At 53.2% G+C, this 18,788-nt stretch overlaps 1 protein-coding gene across 2 annotated transcripts in view; it reads left to right on the top strand.

Annotated features, from left to right (window-relative positions):
* RGS3 (regulator of G protein signaling 3) overlaps nucleotides 1-18,788 on the top strand; it is a 78,873-nt gene that overhangs the window by 35,789 nt on the left and 24,296 nt on the right. For both annotated transcript variants that reach the window (XM_082775965.1, XM_082775962.1), the window contains 2 exons: nucleotides 1,714-1,825; nucleotides 7,638-7,678. In XM_082775965.1, the coding sequence (XP_082632091.1) occupies nucleotides 1,714-1,825; nucleotides 7,638-7,678 (153 nt within the window). The remainder of the gene's footprint in view (nucleotides 1-1,713; nucleotides 1,826-7,637; nucleotides 7,679-18,788) is intronic.

Below are 18,788 nucleotides of genomic sequence, written 5' to 3'. Positions count from 1 at the left end.
ACTGAGGGTCCTGGGATGGCACTGGGGCATATCCCTCAAAGTGTACCACGTGGAGCAAGAGAGGCATGGGAGAAAGTATAGTGTGGTTTATACTTTGTTGTTCCTTGTATTAGTAATAATAATGTCAGAAGTAATGAAGAAGGGAAATGTGGGCACTAGGCCAATGCCATGTTGAGAGCAAGAGGAAGGGATTTTCCAAATAATACAGACAGAAACAGACACTCCCTGCTTTAATTGTCCATTAAAGCTATGCTGGTAGCTTTCTGCTTATTAAGAATCCCACAAAAACGAATTTGCACAGCAAGGAGAAATCATGTGGGAAGGGCCTGATTTTGGTTGCAAAGTCAGATGCGCTGTCCTGACACGCGACTCAGCGCCATGTGATAAATTGCTGCCCAGCTCGTCCCCCTCCTGACATGTGCCCGTCAGCCGCCGGGCACGGAGACAAACTGTACCGGGAATGCGTCCCCATAAACAGTGACTCAGACCCTGTCCTGGGCAAAGTCACCTTTCAGAGGGTGACTTGGTGGTGGCAGTGGTGCCAGCCCCTGGGATGCTGGGTTGTTTTCTGCTTTTGCAAATGAGTTGCTAAAAGGCCACAAAACCCTCCTTGCTGCTGCTCGGTGTTGTAAAGTGCTCTCCTTTTGTGCTGGGAGGCATCTGGGAACATCCTGAGGAGTGGCTAAAAGCAGCTGTGTGCTCATGTGCAGTGTCCGGAGACCAGAGCAGAACATGGTTCAGCATTATGCAGAGGGTCCAGCATCAGTGTGCCCCCTGGCATGTTGCAGCCCCTTCCTGGCGTCTTCTAAGCTTTGCTGCATGCCCCCACCTTCTGCTGAAGAGCTGGACAGGCTCAAACCCCAGTTCCTGGCACAGCAATTGCACCAGGCCACTCACCCAACCAGGCTTCTGGGTCAAGGATCTCCAGTACAGCGGAGGAGCTGATTCTTCCATTTTAAAAAACACAATAATCTGTACTGATTGAACGAGCAACCTCAGGCAAGAGCCAGAAGCAGAACACAATCTGCCTTTTCAGTTGTGAGCACATACTACTGCTCTGGAGTAGCTCCCAGCTTCTAGGACACTTGAGTGGCTGCTCAAGCACAGAGCTGGGCAGACGTGCAGTTCAGTGTTTGCTTTCTACCTGTCAGTGGTGTTTAAAAGCTATCAAGTTTGCTCCCTGCAACTGCTCTTGTGGGTTCTGCTTTTGAAAAAAAATAATATATATATTTTTTTCCCCCTCAAACGGAACAAAACAGGGCATACAAAGAGTGAAAACGGGGAGAGGCTCCTCCATGGGTGTGTTCAGGGAGACCACATTTGCTTTTAGGCTGCAAATTCTGCAGTGTGCTGGGATTAGTTGGTAACTCATTCTCTCCTCCTGCTCCCCTGATTTATAACTTATGTAAATGGGAAGTGACACGAGAGAGCAGAGAGGGTGTGTTTGTGCGGTGCTGCACTGTCGGGCAGGTTTATCCCTTCTGTCACGGGACTCCACAAGCCTCGGTAGGTGGCTGCCAAGCTGGGGGAGCCTTGTCCGAGGCTTTCTGGCAGCTCTCTGAGGGGTGTCGCAGCAACCAGTCCCTTAAGGCAGGGGTGTCTGGGCCGCCTCTCATGGCTGGTGCGTCTTCTCGGGGTGGAGGAGTTTTCCAAGCCACTGAGTGCCGACAGATGAGTTCCTGATGCCTTCTTTGCTGCTCTTGTGCCATCCAGGTGACTCTCTTCGTGTACTCGGACCTGCTGCTCTTCACCAAGGAGGATGAGCCCGGGCGCTGCAATGTGCTGAGGAACCCTCTCTACCTGCAGAGCGTGAAACTCCAGGAGGGTGAGTGTCTGTGGCAGCAGCTGGAGGTGTTTGGGTCATTTTCTGGGCTGCTAGCTATAAAGTCACCTGGCCAGCAACAGGATAGCACCCCCCTGTCCCATTGCTTCCAGTATGCAGCAGTGCTGGCCAGCTCATGCTGCCAGATCATCCTTTGTTGGGGTGCAGGTACAGCAGCACCCTTCCCAGCCCTGCATTAACCCAGTCCCTGGGAGCTCCATCCCCTGGCGTGCCCTGGGGACACTTCAGTGGCACAGCTTTGAACCCCGTCTGAGCAATTAGGGATGGGGGCTCCCTGGGGTCTGTCTCTTCTGGGATGCTCCCCTCACCGCTGTTACCCTGCCTACAGTAGGAGCTTGCTGGGAAAGGAAACAAAGTTTTGAGGTTTTTCCCCACGGTGCCTCGAGAGAGCTCAGAAGTTGTCTCCAGGAGAGGCTGGCTGAGCCCTCCTGACCTTTGCTTCACTACTTGCCCCTTTGGCTGCCCATGGTTTCCCTCCGCTAGCATTGCTCCCCCTGCACACCCTGTCAGGGAGGAAAGAGCAAACCCTGTCTTTGGTGGGAGGCTGTGGGCTGTGCCCTTGCTCACTTCACCTTGGTTGGGCTTTCACATCCTCCTGAGGGCTCAGGGAGGGCTTTTAGGGCAGGAACATGTCTTGAAATGAGTTATTTTGAGATGGAACTTTGAGGCTGTGTGGCTACGATGGCCATAGCTACTCGGGGTCAAAAGAGGAACGAGCAAATTGCTCTACCACATCCTATTTCCTACAGTGGAGCCACTTCTTGGCCACAGGCCCAGTCCCACCTTGTTCCTTCTTTGGTGTGGTCGCTCTTTGGCCACAGGCTCATCTTGTGCATGGCCGCCCGCCTCCGGCCACGCAGGGCTCTGGCAGCCCCAGGCAGCCGGTACTGCTGGACAGGGCTTGTGGAAAACTGGGGTTAGGTGTGAGGAACAGCTTTCCTGTGATGAGGGTGCTCAAACGCCCAGAGAGGCTGTGGGACCTCCATCCTTGGAGGTGTTTGGGACTCGAATGGACACAGCACTGAGCACCCTTGGTGCTGGGGATCTGCAATGGCACGGCGGGCTGCCCATCTCTTATTTCCCCTTTCCAACAACTTTTCTGCTCCCAGATTCATTCACTAACCTGTTAGTTAATGTGGGGCAGAAACAGTGAGAAGGAAGAGGGACACGGAGGGCACAAGCTGGTTAGAAAAGCCATTGAACTTCTCTGGGATTTGTTGAGTTTGTTCTCAGCAGCGTTTGTTACTAAGAAAAGGACAAAAGAAATTGTTCCTTGCTGAAGCACTTGTCGGTCAGCGTCTGCTTCATTGCACGTGCAGTTCCTGGCTGCTCTCAAAGGCTGCTGCACAGCCCTGCTCTTGTTCTCCTCCTTGAAGAAATCACCTTCATGCTGCACGTCCTGGCAGCGCAGCGACGGCTCTGTGCACCAAGGTCTGTTGGCAGCTCGGCACAGGAACGTGCCTCCTAACCTCAGGCAGAGCAGTTGGATTTCGTGAGCAGTTTTCTGCCGCTTATTTCCTTGTTACCGTAATAACTTGGCTAGATCACATCTGGAGTAGCTTAGGGAGCCTCTCCGAAGGGGATGTTTGTCTCTGCCGTGCCGGACCGCCCCCCGTACGCCCGGAATCCAGCACAGTCGGTTTTCAGGCAGCTCACCCTCCTGGTTTGGGTAGGGCTGCTTCAAAGGCGGGTGGAACAAGCGAAAAGATGCCTGTCCCTTTTGGCAGAGATTTTCTGTTGGTCTCCTAAATAACTGAATGGCACATTAATAGGAACAGGCGTATTGCTGAGTATAACAATTGAGACATCTCCGGTACACTGAAGACCATTGTGATGTTTCCTGTTTCTGCCGCTCGCTGCACTGTGCGAAAGCAAATCAGTATAATCTGCTTTACAATGCTCTGTCTTCCTGCTTTAGAGGCCGAACATGGCTGATGAGCACCACGCTGGCCAATGTTTCCAGTGCGACAGGGCTGGCTTCCTCACTAGATACTGTGGGAATTTCCATGCTATCACCGCTGCCTTGCTGGGATCCGGCCCCCTGGGGGTGTGTGCTTGGCTTGGGGACAGAAGAGCGATCCCATTTAGCAACCCGAGAGAGGACCCCCACCTGTGAGCCCCATCCCTAGGCCAGATCCCGTTGCTGTCCCCAGCATCCCAACACACTCTGTCTTGCAGCCAACAGCTTCATGATATCCAGAGGACCAGACTCTGATTTTTGAGGTTTTTGCCATGCCCTATGGGCTCGCACCCAACCACATCTCCCTGGGGACACATGCCACAGAGGCTGACACGCTTGTCCGCTCTCAAGTGCTTGGTTTGGATGTGTACAGCAGCCTTTCTCTCTCACCACACACCCAGGGCCCCCCAGCACCCTGTGAGCTCCTCTTAGAGTACTGGATGCAGCCCTGCCCTCGCTGGGCAGATACAATGGCTGGGGAGCTGGGTGCCCTTGTTGTGGCTGTGTCACTGTCCCCTGTGCCACACAAGGAGGCTGTGGAAAGGAGCAGGACCATTTGTTTTCCATTTTCTCCCTTCTTCTTGACCTGGTGTGCACCACCCGAATCCCACGACCGGCGCATTTTCCTTGGCTTGCACAGGGGAGGTGGGCAGAGGCAGGGCGGTGCTGGAGACTGCTGCTGTGCCAGGAGCTGCATAAATGCCTGCCCTGCATCAGCACAGGCACACGGGGCTTAGCCGGGGATGGGGACGTGTCCCTGCAAACCTCGTACGCTCCTCTTGCTTGTGTTGAGCCTGTGCAGCAGCCCAGCCCCGGGGCAGGGATGGGTCAAGTTACCCTGAAAGACAAGCCAGTCCCAGTCACAACGCGTCATGAAGAAACGGAAATATCTTAAAGTGAGTTTTTTTTCCTCCTGCTTATTTCCTTTTAGCATTTCAGGGTATTTGGCTGAGGGTGTTCGCACTGTTCGGCTCCTGAAAAAAGGCACAGACAGCATCGGGTGGGGACAGAGCCCTGCGCGGGGCTGCAGCTGCCCCTTTGTCCCTTGTGGCCTCGGTGGGCTGCAGGGCAGGGGATGAGCAGCATGAGCTGGGCAGCTCCAGCCTGACCCTGCGGAGACTGGAAAATCCCCAGGGGAAGAATCCCAGCAAACGTGGTTTGTGTTGAAATCTGCGCTCGGGTCTGTCCTTCCTGTCACTGCCATTGCTCTCCTGCCTCCTGTCATGCCTTGCTGGGGATCGGCATCAGCTGGAGCCCAGCTGTGGGGCTGGGCAGCGTGAGGAGTCTGTTAGTTCCTAGTTTTTCCCAGCTGAAGGCAATTCTTCATGGAAGAATGGGACTGGGGCAGCTCCTTATTCTAGGCTGGCTCCCTGCTCTGCGTGTCCGATAGGCACTGTGAGGCCTGGCCATGTGGATTATGAGGCAGCGAGCTTTAGGGATGGGGACAAGACCTGATGGCTGTGGAGATCACTAGCACTGAGATAGAACAGAACTTAATTTCTGTGGTTTTGGGCTTTGTTAGGTTCACTTCTTACTGTGAAAAGCCAGAAGGAATAAGTAGGGGCTCAAAGAGCAGGGTCTTACCTCAGGCTGTTGCACTCCAGCATCACCTTTCCCTGCCAAGGGTGCACATCTCTGGGGGTGGCCTCTTCCTCAGGTCAGACAGGGTTAAAGCTCCTGAGGACAAGTGGCTGGGCCATTGCTTCTCCTGCAAGCTGCTTTGCAAGATGGGCTGGAGAGCTCAGGAGCTGCTCTCTGCTTGCTGCCTGGAAGATGCCTCTTGGGCCTCTCCTCTCTGTGGTGAATTTGGTCACAGCTGATGCTGTGCATGAGCCCAGCTGAAAAGATGGGACTTCTGGTGCTGTTGACAACCATGGGGAAGCAGAAGCAGCAGAAAGGGTTGATGTGTGCCAGCAGGAGGCTCGGATCCTGTGTCCAAACCCTCCCTCCATGGGAAAAACTCTGGATGAGTGCCTCCCATCGAAGGCTGTGGCTTAGCAAGGAAAACACTCCCTGATGGTCCTGCTGGGCTTTGTGGAAGAGGGTGCTGAGAGAGCTTGGGCAGAGCTGTGGAGAGCGGTGAATGGGTTTTGCATGGTACAGAGGTGGGCATGTGCTCCATCACCACTGCCCTCCTGGAGGTGAGGATGCAGCGGGGCGGCAGGGGGGGACCCCCATGGAAACACCTGGGAGCTCCTCATACAGGAGGCCCTTGGCACTGGTACTGTTGGGGCTGGGCTCCAGCAGCGTGTTATGGCACGGTGTCCCAGTGTCCCTTTAGTGACTTTCCAGCCTGTTTGCTGCAATGTGCCCTAAAAGCAAAGCTGGCAGTGGAGGCAAGCCTGCTGTCCCCCAAAAGGCAGCTGGAAGAGACATCCAGCAAACGGCTCCAAGCTGTCGCGCTTGTTCATGGGCTTCTTGTTGCCTGCAGAGGGACTCAAGTGACATCTGAGCTCTGCAGTGGGTCACAGCCCTTATCTTTACCTCTGGGCTGCTGCCTGTGGCAGGAGAATCGCTGCCCTCTGGGAGCGGGGCGTTTCCACTGCTGTGTGGAGCCTGTTCCATTGTGGGCACAGCACGGGCTGTTGAAATGAAGCAGAGCGTGCACTGATGCTGCTTTGGAAAGGATCTGCAGCCGTGCCCAGACTGTGGAGCTGATCTCACGGCAGAGATAACATCATTAAAAGGGTTATGAAAGCTTCTGCCCAGCCATGCCACACGCTAGTGAGGACAAAGCCTTGGCAGTGCACGCTGGTGGGAAGTGTGGTGACACAGCAGCTCCGGGAGGTGGGTGTCCTGTGGTGTGCCTTCATGTCCTCCTCCCATGTCCCATGTCCTCCATGTCCCGCGGTGGCTTGATGTCCTCCTGTGAGGCTGATGTGTGCCTAGGGCTGGGCAGACTTGTGTCCCACCAGTGGGGATCAAAGACCAGGGAAACCCTCAGCAAAGCCTTTATGCTGGGGACAGGGAAGGCTGGGCCTGCTGGAGGCAGCCTGGTGGAGCAGCCAGAGCATGACACATCCGTCCCCAGGGACAGCTGGTGGGGAGGAGACCAGGCTGCTCTGTGATTTAGCATGACATGGGTTGCAGCATTGGCCATTGCATTGCCTCCAGCACCTCCTCCCTTCCCAAAGCTGTGGAAGGAGAGGTCCCTTGGACAGGTCTCCTGAGTGGCACCGTGCTGGCAGGACCTGGGGGAGCTGCCCTCAGCCTTGTGGAGCAAGGGTGGGCTCTTGCCACTGCCCTATCTCAGTTGCTTCCCCATGCCCTGGGGTTTGGCTCCAACTCCTTGGAGATGCACCAACCCCAGCTCCTTGCTCTGATGGAGGCTGGGACAGGCAGCACTAGGCAGAGCTGCCCTTTCTGAGGGTTCTTGAGGGGGGAGAAGCTGGGAATGAGTAAGGACATAGGAATGGGAGCTGCTCTGACGAGCCCTCCTGGGAGCAAAGCATTTGTGGAAATGTGGAGAGACCAGACCCTGGTGCCCAGGACAGGCACCCAAAATGAATCGAGCTGCATGTGCTGTGGCAGACCAGGCAGGAGAGTGCACACGTGGCCTCTGAATGAATCAACCCTTTTCCAAAAAGGACAAACCCAAAGAAGAATCTGTGATAGCACAGTGAGTTGATGCAAGAAACCATGCAGGCGCGGCCTGCCCGGTGCATGGCCCCGCAGATGCAGCATACATCACTCCCAGATCACAGCCTGGTACTGTAGGATGACAACAATAAATATTCATTAAACGCTGTCTCTTAGCCAATTCCTCTGTCAGTGTCCCCGCTTGCAGAAATGCAGTTGTAGCTTGATTGTGATCCTGTTTTCTTTTCTTTATAGGTTTGGAAGATCGGAAATTCTGCATCCTTTACCTTGCAGAGGTGAGTGTTGCTGGTTTCCAGATTAACTTTCCAGTGGGAGCTGAACACGTACTAACAACGCTGCTTCTGTCTGCTGGGGCAAGAAGCACAGGACGGGTTGAATTTAACTTCCTTTTTAATTTGTTTGCCAGAGGTCTGGAAAGGAAACATAATAGCTGTAGCCAGAATATATTAGTAAGAAGCTGCTAAAAGGAATCTGAGAGCTGGGAGAGGCTGGGCGGCACTGAGACAGGCTTTCTTTCCCCCCTGTGCACTGCAGGTGGACATTCCTCGCTGCATCTCACCTTTGATTTCTCCTGGGGTTCTTTCACCCGGGGATTCCTTGCCAGCTGTTTTCACTTTACTTTTCAGGGATCTTGCTTTTCTCGTTTTCAAGTGCCCAGGTTTGAAGCCCTCTAATAAAATAAGGAAGCTCAGACAGACACAATCATAGCTCTAAAAATGTGCGTGGCTGGTCCACAGCTAAATGCTCTAAACAGATTTGAGATCGCTCAGACGTTGGCACGGTTACTTTTGTGTCGTGAAGCAGCCAAGGAGACTGCAAAATTGGTTCACAGTGACTGGTCCTGCCTAATCACTAAATGCTGCAGCTGTTACTATTTTTTTTTCCTTTCAACTGACTTTAGTGTGTTCCTGGTTTCAAGGCCTTGTGTTTTCAGCGTGGAAGTTTGGGTCTGGGAAAGATCCCCAGGGCGCTGAGGAGAAAGGCAAACATTGCTCAGCAGCACCACAAAATAATAAGCTATTGTGAAAGTTGGATGAAAACGTCCAGGATGGAAGTTGTTCACCTTGAGCGGCTGGGACTTGGGCCAAAGCCTGACTTGCTGCGCAACCGTGGGCTGGCGAGCTCGCTCTCAGGTCCCCCTCTTGTTCCTTCTCCGTCTTTATTTCTTCTGGGGGTGGTTGGGCAGGACCTGCCTCCTCAGGGCCTTGCTTGGTGTGGGTGATGTCTCTGTGCCCAGCTGTCCCCATGCTGTGACTCACACACCGCGGCAGCTGCCTGCCGGTGCCGTCCCGGCTGGGCGATGGGGTGCTCCTGCCTTCTCTTGTGTGCTTGGAAAAATGCCTGTGGATCTTGGAGTTTAATTCAGAGCTCTAGGCCCCTAAGTAGGAGTAACTGAACAAGAGATGGCTGCATTTCATGTGGCCCTCTGAGGCTCATCTTTGAGATGTAGCAAGGGCTTAGCTTTCACCTTCTGTTGGGGTTAGGTGGCCCTGGCTCTCTGGGCTCTGCTGAGCCCATTGCACTTGGAGCATTGCAGTTGCATAGCAAATGTGAAGCATTTGCCTTCCTCCAGGCATGCTCTTCTGTAGAGGACGGTACCTCTGGACAGGCCATGCTTATGGGTCTGTGCAAAACCCTTCTTGTTCCTCCTGTCCACTCTAGATATTTTGGAGTAGGCAGCCTTGTGCCTGTAGCCAGCAGTGGGTTCTTGTACCCTGCACTGTGCCAGCCCCAGCTTTCGGGTGTCTTCAGGGCAGCCCCTAGCGTGAAGGTGGCATCCTGCTGAGCAGGAGGTGCCCCGTGCCACCCCAAGGCCTCCTCCTGGACCCCTGGGGTTGCTTAGGGTCCCAGTGGTCTCACCAAGCTGGGGAGATTGGGTTTGATGTGCCCCAGCCTGCGGGGTACGTGGGGGGTTCCCCAGCCCCATGGCCTTGGTTGGGTTTTTCCTGCAACGACAGGAGAAAAAGGCTTTTCTTGTGGCTCAGTGAACTGTCCTCAGCAGAAGGGGACCTCAGGTGGATGGAGATGGTCTCTTGCTAAGTGATGAGGTGCTGTCTTGGGCACCATCCTGGGGGTGTTCAAGCATCTTCCTGCAGGAGAGCTAAGAAGAACGTCACAATCAGGTCACCCCTCTTTTTTTTTCCCCACCACATTTACTTCCCAGCAGTGAAGCTTTAGTTGCAGGGACCTGGGATTGTCACTGGGAGGCAGTTAGACTTGGTAGCCCCTGGGAGGGAAAGGTCCTTTTTAAAGGCATTCCTGTGGACTGGCTGTGCATGGAAGCATTGCATGGGCTTGGATGCTTTGCTGGGCTGGTGGGGGCATTGGTTTGTGCTGTTAAGGATATTTCTGTGGAGGGGTGTATTTGAGACGTGGCCTGCTGTTAAATAAAAGCAGCAGCTGGGACCCACCGTAGCATTCCTGTGTTGCAGTGGCACAAGGGGTCTGTGCTGGGGGTCTCCAGGCCAGCCCAGCCCTATTGCCTGACGGACGTGGGGTCCACTGGGTGCCAGGCTCCTGTGTGTGACCTCCTGTTGTGCTGGTGCAAAGCTCAGCATCCTTGTCTGGGTAACGAGACGGTTTCCATCTGCAAGGATGACTGCCTGCAGAGAGCAGCTGGCTCTGCTTCAAGGCTGTGCTCGGGGCAGTGGGAGGCTCATGAGGGTGTCCCCAGTGTGGTGGTGGCCCTGGCACACTCCCGGCACCCTCAGGATCCCACCACTGCAGTGCAGCAGTGCTCTGAGCCTGCGTCCTGCTGGCAGAAGCTTCTGTCCTGTTGCCCACCCCCACAACAACCCCTGGCAGCTAGAAAGCTCTGAGGAAGGGTGCGGAAGGAAAGGACACTTGTGTGGATGTGGCTCTTCTGTCCCGTGTCACCCATGAGGGGTATTTCTCCCTCCTGACCTGCTCCCAGCCTGCCCTTTGCATCCCTGGGCTGGTCAGCAGGGCCTTGTCCTGCTAGGAGCTGTCTGTGGGCTCTGCTTTGTGGGGGCCTGGCTGGGGCATTAGGGTTGGTCCCAGCTTCCCCATCACCGTGGCCTGAGCAGACAGGTCCCTGTGCTGCCGTGACAGGGCCTGCGGGTGGGTGGAAGCACTCGTACTGCTGTTTCTTACCCACAAATCAGCCACAACGAGCTGTAATGTACTTAGTGCTGCTGTGAGTTGAAAGGGAGCCCACGGGGCCGGGCCAACTTAACATTTGCCACAGGAATATTGCTTTGCTGAGGCCTTGAGCAGCCTGTGTGCCTCCTGCTCCTTTGTCATCCAGAGAGGTGATGTTGTGGGTGATGTTTTGCCCCAAAAGGTGGTATTTGTGCATTTGGATCCAGTGCGATCAGAAATGAAAGTATGTTTCAAAATGTCATAATTAACTTTCAACAAGAAAGAAAACTCCAACCTTCAGGGAAACTGGTGTGTCATGGAAAAGCTGCTGTTAGTCATCCTGCCTAACCACGTGTAAATAAGACACTCACAGGGCTTAAATCCTGTGCATTATAGGCATTTGCAGGCAGATGGTAAACTGTGATCTTTACAGCTTGGTGTAGGTTACAGCAGGAGTGGTGTTTATTTCACAGGTTCTTCAGGGTGTGAATTGTGATATTTGGAGGTTCTTGTGCAAACGGCCCTGGTCCTGGTGGAGCACATGGCCTCCTGGGTGGGAAATGCTAAACGTAGGTTGGTGTTGGAAAGGGTGCAGGACCAGAGGAGGGTCTGCTCTTGGCTCCTTGTGGTGGTCGTGGGGTAGCTGTGGTGGTCCCAGCAAACCAGGATTTGGGTAGTGAGGATGGTACCTTTTGGTCAGGTAGACCTGGAAGCTTGTGTAACTTCTCTAATTGCCAGCTGTTATTTGAATGTGCTACCAACACATGCAAACCCAGTTCTGTGTTAGTATTTTAAATCCAAATGAAACGTTTTAACAGCAGTTGTGCAGCCCCTGCTTGCAAAAGCTTCGGGCTGAGTCAGTGTGGGCCCCATTTCTCCACCCCATAGGACTCAGTGTGTGGGTGACCGGCCCCATCACCCCCTTCCTGCAGGGCACAAACAGCCCCTGTGATAACACGTGTAAAACCTGTCAGAGAAAGCAAACTACTGTGCGGTGGGAATGGATCGCCTCCTGGGGAGCTGGTCCAGAGACGTGAGCGTGGTCCAGGACCATATTCACACCCTTTCCCGCTCCGGAAATATCCTGCTGATAGGAAACCGCAGATCAGTGTTTTATTGCATTGTTAGAAATTTTTGATTCAAACCCAACATGTTCAGAACAAACTGACTTAAAATCAAATAGCTTGTTAAGTTTTTCATTGTATCAGTGCTAGCAAAATCGATCTTTTTCTCTGGAAGTTTTCATCTGCAGACACTGGTGTTTCTCTGGGGAAATTGCTCTGACAGAAAATCTTTCCAGTAGCAGCTCCTTGGCCTGCTGCACTGAGCACGCTTACAGACCCAAGCAAATTAATGCTGTGGATCTGTGCTTGATCTTGTTCTGCCTCAGAGATGTGCATCATCGGGAGATCCTCTAGGCAAGCCTCAGAGAACTGACACCGTCCCCCCAGCCCTGGGTCTCTGCAGCCACGTCCCTGCTCCTGTGTGGTGCTGCTCCTGTGCGCATCCCCTGGTGGGGATGGAGCTGTGTCCCAGCTGCTGGCAAGGACACCCCTTGAACAAATGCTCCTTAACCTGATCCACTGCTGCACTGAGGGCCGATACTGTGCCTTGGGTAATGTGCACACCTCCATGGACTTCCTGGAGATATCCTGGCTTGCTCGGTAGAATTAATTTTCCCCATGGTGTCCTCTGTTCCTCCCAGGAACAGGGCATTGCTAAATTTAATTCCGTTTAGGGCCCAGTCTCCATGCAGGGAATCTGAACCTAGAAAAGCAGTTGACGTGTGGTACAGAGGCCTTAAAGGCTCAGGGACACACTGCAATGTGGTAGATACTGGAGCAGATGCCCTCAGAGGCACTTAGTTTGCCGTGACGCAACACGGCCTGGAAACCTAGAAAGACAGGAAATTGCTGTGGTACCTAATAAATAGTTAAAAACCCTGGTCTCAAGCCTCAACAGCATCATCTGTGAGCACTGCTCTGCCTGGGAGAGCTCGGGAAGCCTGGCTCTTGCTTTATTGCATCCAGAATAGTTGTTGACATGGTAGAAAACAGCAAATAATGCCTGATAACGTGTGTGTATGACTCAAAATTTGGGGAAGTAGGAGGTGATAGAGTAGTTGAGTGACAGAGCAATGGGGGTTAGTCGTTAAGGTGGGTCAAAGCTAATGCTGCTTTCACAAATCAGGAGGGTGGGAGGACTGCAGGGGTAAGAAGTGACTGAGGAAGGTTTGTTGGGGAAAGAAAAGATCAGCAGCCACAAGCTCCTGCAGTGTAAAGATGGAATCAGTAATGATAAAAGTTTGGGATTCAGTTTGGGATTTCCCCCATTCATCTCTTCTCTGACCCAAAAGTGACAGCCAGAAGAATTGCATTTTGCAATGAATTTGTTTCTACTCCAAACAGGATGTTTTTGGCAGTCAAAGCCAAGGAAATTGTTTCCCTTTTCCTTTTTTCCTGGCATTTTAGAAGACCTGGTACCCTGGGTTGGGCTCTGCAGTGTGGTTGCCCCTCCTGGTTCCTCTGCTCCCTAACGAGGCTTGAGCAGCCTCCGTGGTGTCTTGGTCCCTCCTTCTGAAGTGCTCCATTTCTTCTTTTGGTGCTTAATACAAGAAAGCACCCACAAATGGCTTCAATTCAGCGCCAAAAAACCCAGCTTAACTTCAAGGCTGTACCTGGCTCTGACCCCAAGGCAGCCGGAGGGCCCGGTCTGTGAGCCCCCAACACAACTCACTGCGTGAGGGCTTTAACTGCAGCTGCTGGAGAAAAAATAGCAGTGATTTAGGAGTCCCTCAGCCTCAGCTAAACACAAAATCCTGAGCTTTGTACTGTGATGGCCTGCCTGATGATGGAGCGACACGGGGTGGAGGTAGCTGGGGTGCCTGAAAAAAGAAAGTCAGGAGTCTGCTGGCACTGGGTGCTGCATGCAGGATGGGAGAAGGTGGGAGATGAGCGGTTATCTGTGGGGTGGATTATGTGCTCAGTTCAAGTTGTATCTCATTCCCTCAAATTTGTAATCAGAAAAGAGATTTTTGTCAGATTTGTGGGCAGTGTTATTTGTCAGATGAGCTCGTGGCTTGGGCTTGTTGTGCTGCAGTGAGGTGGAAGATCCTCTGGGATTTCAAAGTTCATCTCTCCCAGGGGCTGCAATGGAGCAAACACCTCAGCCAAGGCTAGAAATGTTGGAATTGGTCACGCTTAAGGGCTTCAGTAACAAAAATCCAGGCACACTTCTTGCTGCCTGCTCCTGTCAGTTTTATTACGTTAATCTGAATCACATTTAGAGAAGATGCAGTGTGCTCCTCTGCCTCCCCCTTCTTGCTCCCAGTCCTGTTTGGCAAAAAAGATGATTCCCTCCCCTACCCGCTGAGTTGGTCCTGCTCAGGAGACGTTGCCAGATGAAAAATCCCTTCCTGCTCTTTGACATTTCCCTTGATTCCTGTGTGTCTTGCAAGAGGTGGCTCATTTCTGGCCTTCCAGAGCTGCACACCAAGCGGGGCTGTGGTGTGCATCACCTTGAGTCACCCAGCTCACGTGAAAGCTGGGTGCTCGATCTGCACACGCTGAATCTCTGCCGTGTCACGCCTGCAGCATCAGCTTAACTCTTTCCTGAATGGAAATTTCCATTTTCCTCCACCCAAAAGATGGCAGGTCTCAGTCACTGGATTTCTCTGTGCACAGTGCTGAGAAGTCCAAACTGCAGGCACGGGGATCTAAAACCAGAGCAAGGCTGCCAATGTCTTGAAAAGTGCTTCTCAAGGATGTCATGATGTGAACCCATGAACAGATTACCCCAAATGCTGATGCATTGCTAAAATACAGCCCTACCCCGCATCCCCAGGATGCGCCCCACATTTCAGTGCACCTGGAGTGCTTGCAGTTGTATCAGAGGGTCTCTCCTTCAAATAATGTTCATTTGGTTCAAGCCAGCACTCTCCTCACATTTACGCTGGGCCAGAGCATGCAAAGCCGTGGCTCTGGAGCTGGTGGCCAGGCTGCTCCTCTGTGCAGACAGAGCCCTGGGCTCTGTCTCTTCTGCCAGTGTGTGTTCACCCAGGTTAGATGATATGAGGTGACACCAGTGGCAGAAGCTCTGGGTTGGCATAGTCCATGGCCAAGTGTTACGACAGCTCTGAGTTCAGGGCAGAGCAGGGAGGGCTCATGTTCCTCTTGGAGAAACGGATAAGCAGGGGAACTTTGCCTCCTTGGTTCTGTGAATCTTTCTGCTGTTCAACATGAACCTGAGTTTTGAGATGACCACAAAATGTACTGTTTGGAGAAGTTCTTATTTTTTTTTTATCCTGGTGTAAATTCTGTGGTCTAATTCCTAGCAGTTAGGAAAAAGAGCAGCTTATATGATGTGGTTAAAGTCTTGGAGAAATTTAAAAAAAGCTCAGGCACTAGCCCCCCTTCCTGCCTGAGAGGGAAGGGTGCTTGCAAAGCAGGAAGGTGCTGGACCTGATCTCTGTTTGCCCAAGCAGTGTTTGCATGGGAGCTCAGTATCTAGCTAGTCTCAGGGCTGGGGATTCCCGTGAAGGCTGTTGCCTTCACCATGAACCACTTAAGGGCAGCCTGCTGCTCTGCAAAAACAAATTGAGCCCTGTCTTTGTTGGCTGTTCTGAAAATGGGTGAAAAAAAAGGTTCTTTGTGTTATCTTATCCTCCTGGAGGCTCAGCACCCTCCAGGCTGTGCCCCCCTGCAGTGTCCCTGTGGCATCGTTCGTCCCCACAGCATCGCTGTGCCAGAGACGCAGGTGGGGGAGCTGGGGACACGGGTGGCTGTGAGGGGTGGCTCTGCAGCGTGCAGTGGCAGTGCTGCCTTAATGCTGGCACCGCTCCCTGTCCATGGGTGGCTGTAGGACAATGAAAACCCATTTCCAAGGAGCCAGCCCTTGGTGTTGCAAGCAAGGATAGGGTGCATCCATTCTTTACCTTCAGCTATAGAGCCAGAAAAACAAGCCACACGGCCACAAGCCACTCTTCTCTGCAGAGACCGCTGTGCTCCATGCACATCTTTTGCTCAAGCACCTGTGAACTCCTTTGGTTATCCTGGCTTTCAACAGGACCTGTGCTGTTATCACCAGTGTTTGGTTTTTGGGCACCACCACTGTGCCCAGCAGTCCAAAAACCACAGGAAGAGATTGGCCCCCATGTCCCCCCCAGCACAGGAGCAGACTGAACTTTCTCACCAGACCTAGCTCTGTGGGTCATGCAGTAACCAGCCAGCAGTTGCCCATGTTTTGTGCACAGGATATTCCCAGGGCTTGCTGTTTCGCCGGTGGAGGGTTTGCTCTGTGATTTGAAAGCTATTGTAGTCTGGAGCCCATTTCCGAGGTACTTCCCCTCTGGGATCTCTGCTGGCTTTGGCCGTGGACCAAGGCTCAGAACGATCGAGGCCAGGGGCTGGGCAGAGCTGAGCTGGGCTGTGAGCCGTGGCCCTGCAGCACCTTGCCATGAACCTTGCAGGGGGGTTATGGAGCTGGGGAGGGGAGCCGAGCACATCCCCTGATCTGCAGAGGGAAACAGGGACCTGGCTGCCCTGGGATTGCATCTGCTGGTGTGAGGGGTGTTGGCAATGAATGGGCTCAGCCCCTGGGCTGGGCTGGTTGCTGAGCTCAAGACTTTGAAGGTGTTAGGCTGAGGCCGGCTCGTCATTATTACATCTCTGCTTTGCAGCGATGTGTAGAGCTGTGCTTGTGCACACAATGCTCTTGTGCTGGGTCCTGCACCCAGGGACGTGTCTGCAGCACAGGGACTTGGTGTGTAGGGTCTGGGAGCCCTTCCTGAGCCGTGGTGCTGCTCTCCAGGAGGCCCTCGGCTGTGGAGCCAGTGTCCACCGGGGCACCTTGGAGCTCTGCCTGCCCTGACCCCAATCCTGCCGTCTCCCCGCAGTGGGGCTGGGGCTCAGCCCAGGGACACCCACAGCAGGGAGCTTTTCCCATATAGCAAATGGGAGTCATCCTTTGGGCAATCCCTGTCTGAAAGAGGGTGCATATGAGGCTTGTGTTGGCCAGTCTGGGTCCTCCTCTACTTACACGTGTTTTACTCCCTCTCTCCCATGGGTCCAGCCCTGGTGCGGGGTCCGGCGCTGCCCCAGAGCCGCGGGCTTGCCAGAGGCTCCCGCGTGGCACCTGCAATAACATGTTTTTCGAAACGCTGGGGTGAGCGCAGTCAGAAAGCAACTGGCAGCCACTTCAGTCGCTCACTTTATCTGGTCACAAACGCCCCCTTCACGCCATCTGCATCCTCCTTTCCCAGCACTGTGAGCTTAAACCCTGTTTTCTCTTTGTAAATATTGGCAGGCGAAGCGGCAGCCTCCCTGAATGAAAACAATAGCAGGGAGGCCGGTTCCCAGAGCGGCTCCCGAGCGCGGCAGCTCGCGCTGCAGCCCCGCTTCCCTGCTCCAGGCTGTGCTGAGCTGCTCAGCTTGGTCCCTAGGCTGGGGCTGGCCTCTGGGGAGATGTGCCGTTAGGTAGATCTCCGTCCCACGTAGCTGTTCTCCGTCTGGCTGGATCCCAAAGCACTTTGCAAGCAGGAGCCTGTGCCTTAGCAGCTGGGAGTGCTCAGCCCTGAGGTTTGGGCTGCGTCCTTCCCCAACACAGGTGTACGTTATCTGGGGGAGCAGTTTGAGAGATGGTGAAACATGGTTCTTCTCTTTGAAAATGTGTTGGAGAGGTTTAAGATCACTGTAAAGGTGCTGAGACCTCACTGCTGTAGAGTAGAAATGACAGCAAAATGTGTACAGATTGGGCAAATGCAATTTTGGCCATTCGTGTCCCACCTCAGCCCTGCCCACGGTGCCCCAGGGATCAATCAGCCTGTGCTCCGGGGTTGGATAAAACTGAAATAGAGCTTGGAAAAAAAAAAGAGGGGGAGCAGTTGGCTTCCCCATCTGACTTCTTGGACTGGACCAGAGGACGATCTCCACTCCTGGCCTTAATAGCACCGGGCTGGGGCCGGGCAGTCTCGCCGGCTCGCTGAGGCTGAGTGGGAGGCAGAGGGGCACTTTGCTCTCGGCAGCCGGCGGCGGCTGAGCATCGCTTTATGCCAAATTCAATCAGGGAGATGGGGACTGTAATCAAATCAACGAGGGGCTGCACAACAGGGGTAGGTGAGCCGTGCATCTATCATGAGCAAGGGGAGATGAGACGCCCTCGGAATCACTTTAAACCTTGCGCCTGGGGAATTGCAAAAGCTTGGTAGGGAGCGGAGCGTACATTAGTTACAGCATCATTGTGGCACTGGGCTCTTTGCAGCAGGGCTGTTAGTTTTTAGGCTCCATTGAGTCCTTGTCATTGTTTGCTTCTGCCCCAAGCAGGGTGGGTAAGTGCCAGCCTGGATTTCCAGCACGGCAGATGTGCACCCATCCCCTCTGAAAGCTGAACCAGTTAAGCGCTTTTTGAGGGATCAGTGAGTGTCACAGGGGTACAGCCTGGTGATCTGCCAGCACGGGACTGGGAGAAACCAAGACATCAGGTGTGGGAAAGAGCACTGTGCTGTGTCAGCGGGTGCACAAAGCATCAGAGCAGTCGGGAAATGGGGCAAGGGGAGGCACAGCACCTTGTGTCCCTGAATCACAAACCTCTGTTTGATTTTGATGGTTTATAAGCAAGCCTGAGTATGCATTTTCAGGATTTAAGCCCATTTCTGCTCTAGGAATAGATGTTGTGATGCACAGACATAAGAAAAATCAAATCTTGTCTCTCTGGAAGTCTCCTTGGTGGGGCAAAGAGCTGGACTAGAGATCTGTTTTTCTAGAGCTGACATAGGAGGCTGCTTTGTTTACCTCTTTAGAAGGAATTTTGAATTACACGTGAACGAGTTAGCATCCAATGCAAACAGAGTTTTAAATGCTGTGACTAAATGGCATTTCCCCTTTTGGTTGTGTTGTCTCTGGAGTCACAAAGTGCAAGTTCCTTAGTTCTGTCTGACCTTTCTGGGAAAAACAGGCTAGCAGAGTCCTGCCCCTTTGCAAGGAAATCCTAGGGGGAAATGAAAGGCCTTTTTTATACCCTCTTAGTTTGTGACTTTTTTCTTCCTTTTCAGTTCTGTCCCAAAGTTCCATTCTTTTTCACATCTGACCACACAAGGAGGTAACCCAGCCATGGGCATTTCTGGGCCCTTTTTAAAGCGAGACCTGCAAAATTCCAACAGGCATCAGTTGCTACTAAAGCCTAATTTTTTTTTTTTTAGCACAAAAGATGAGCATTTTAAGCACTGGGAGACATTTGTGAGAGAATTTGGTAAGAAGCTTTCTTAAATGAGAGGGACCTGGCCCAAAG

This window comes from Aythya marila (assembly GCF_965140915.1).
Source record: "Aythya marila genome assembly, chromosome: 19".
Lineage (NCBI taxonomy): Eukaryota > Metazoa > Chordata > Aves > Anseriformes > Anatidae > Aythya > Aythya marila.
The sequence above is the reverse complement of the archived record's forward strand: the minus strand, read 5'-3'. Positions and strand labels throughout refer to the sequence as shown.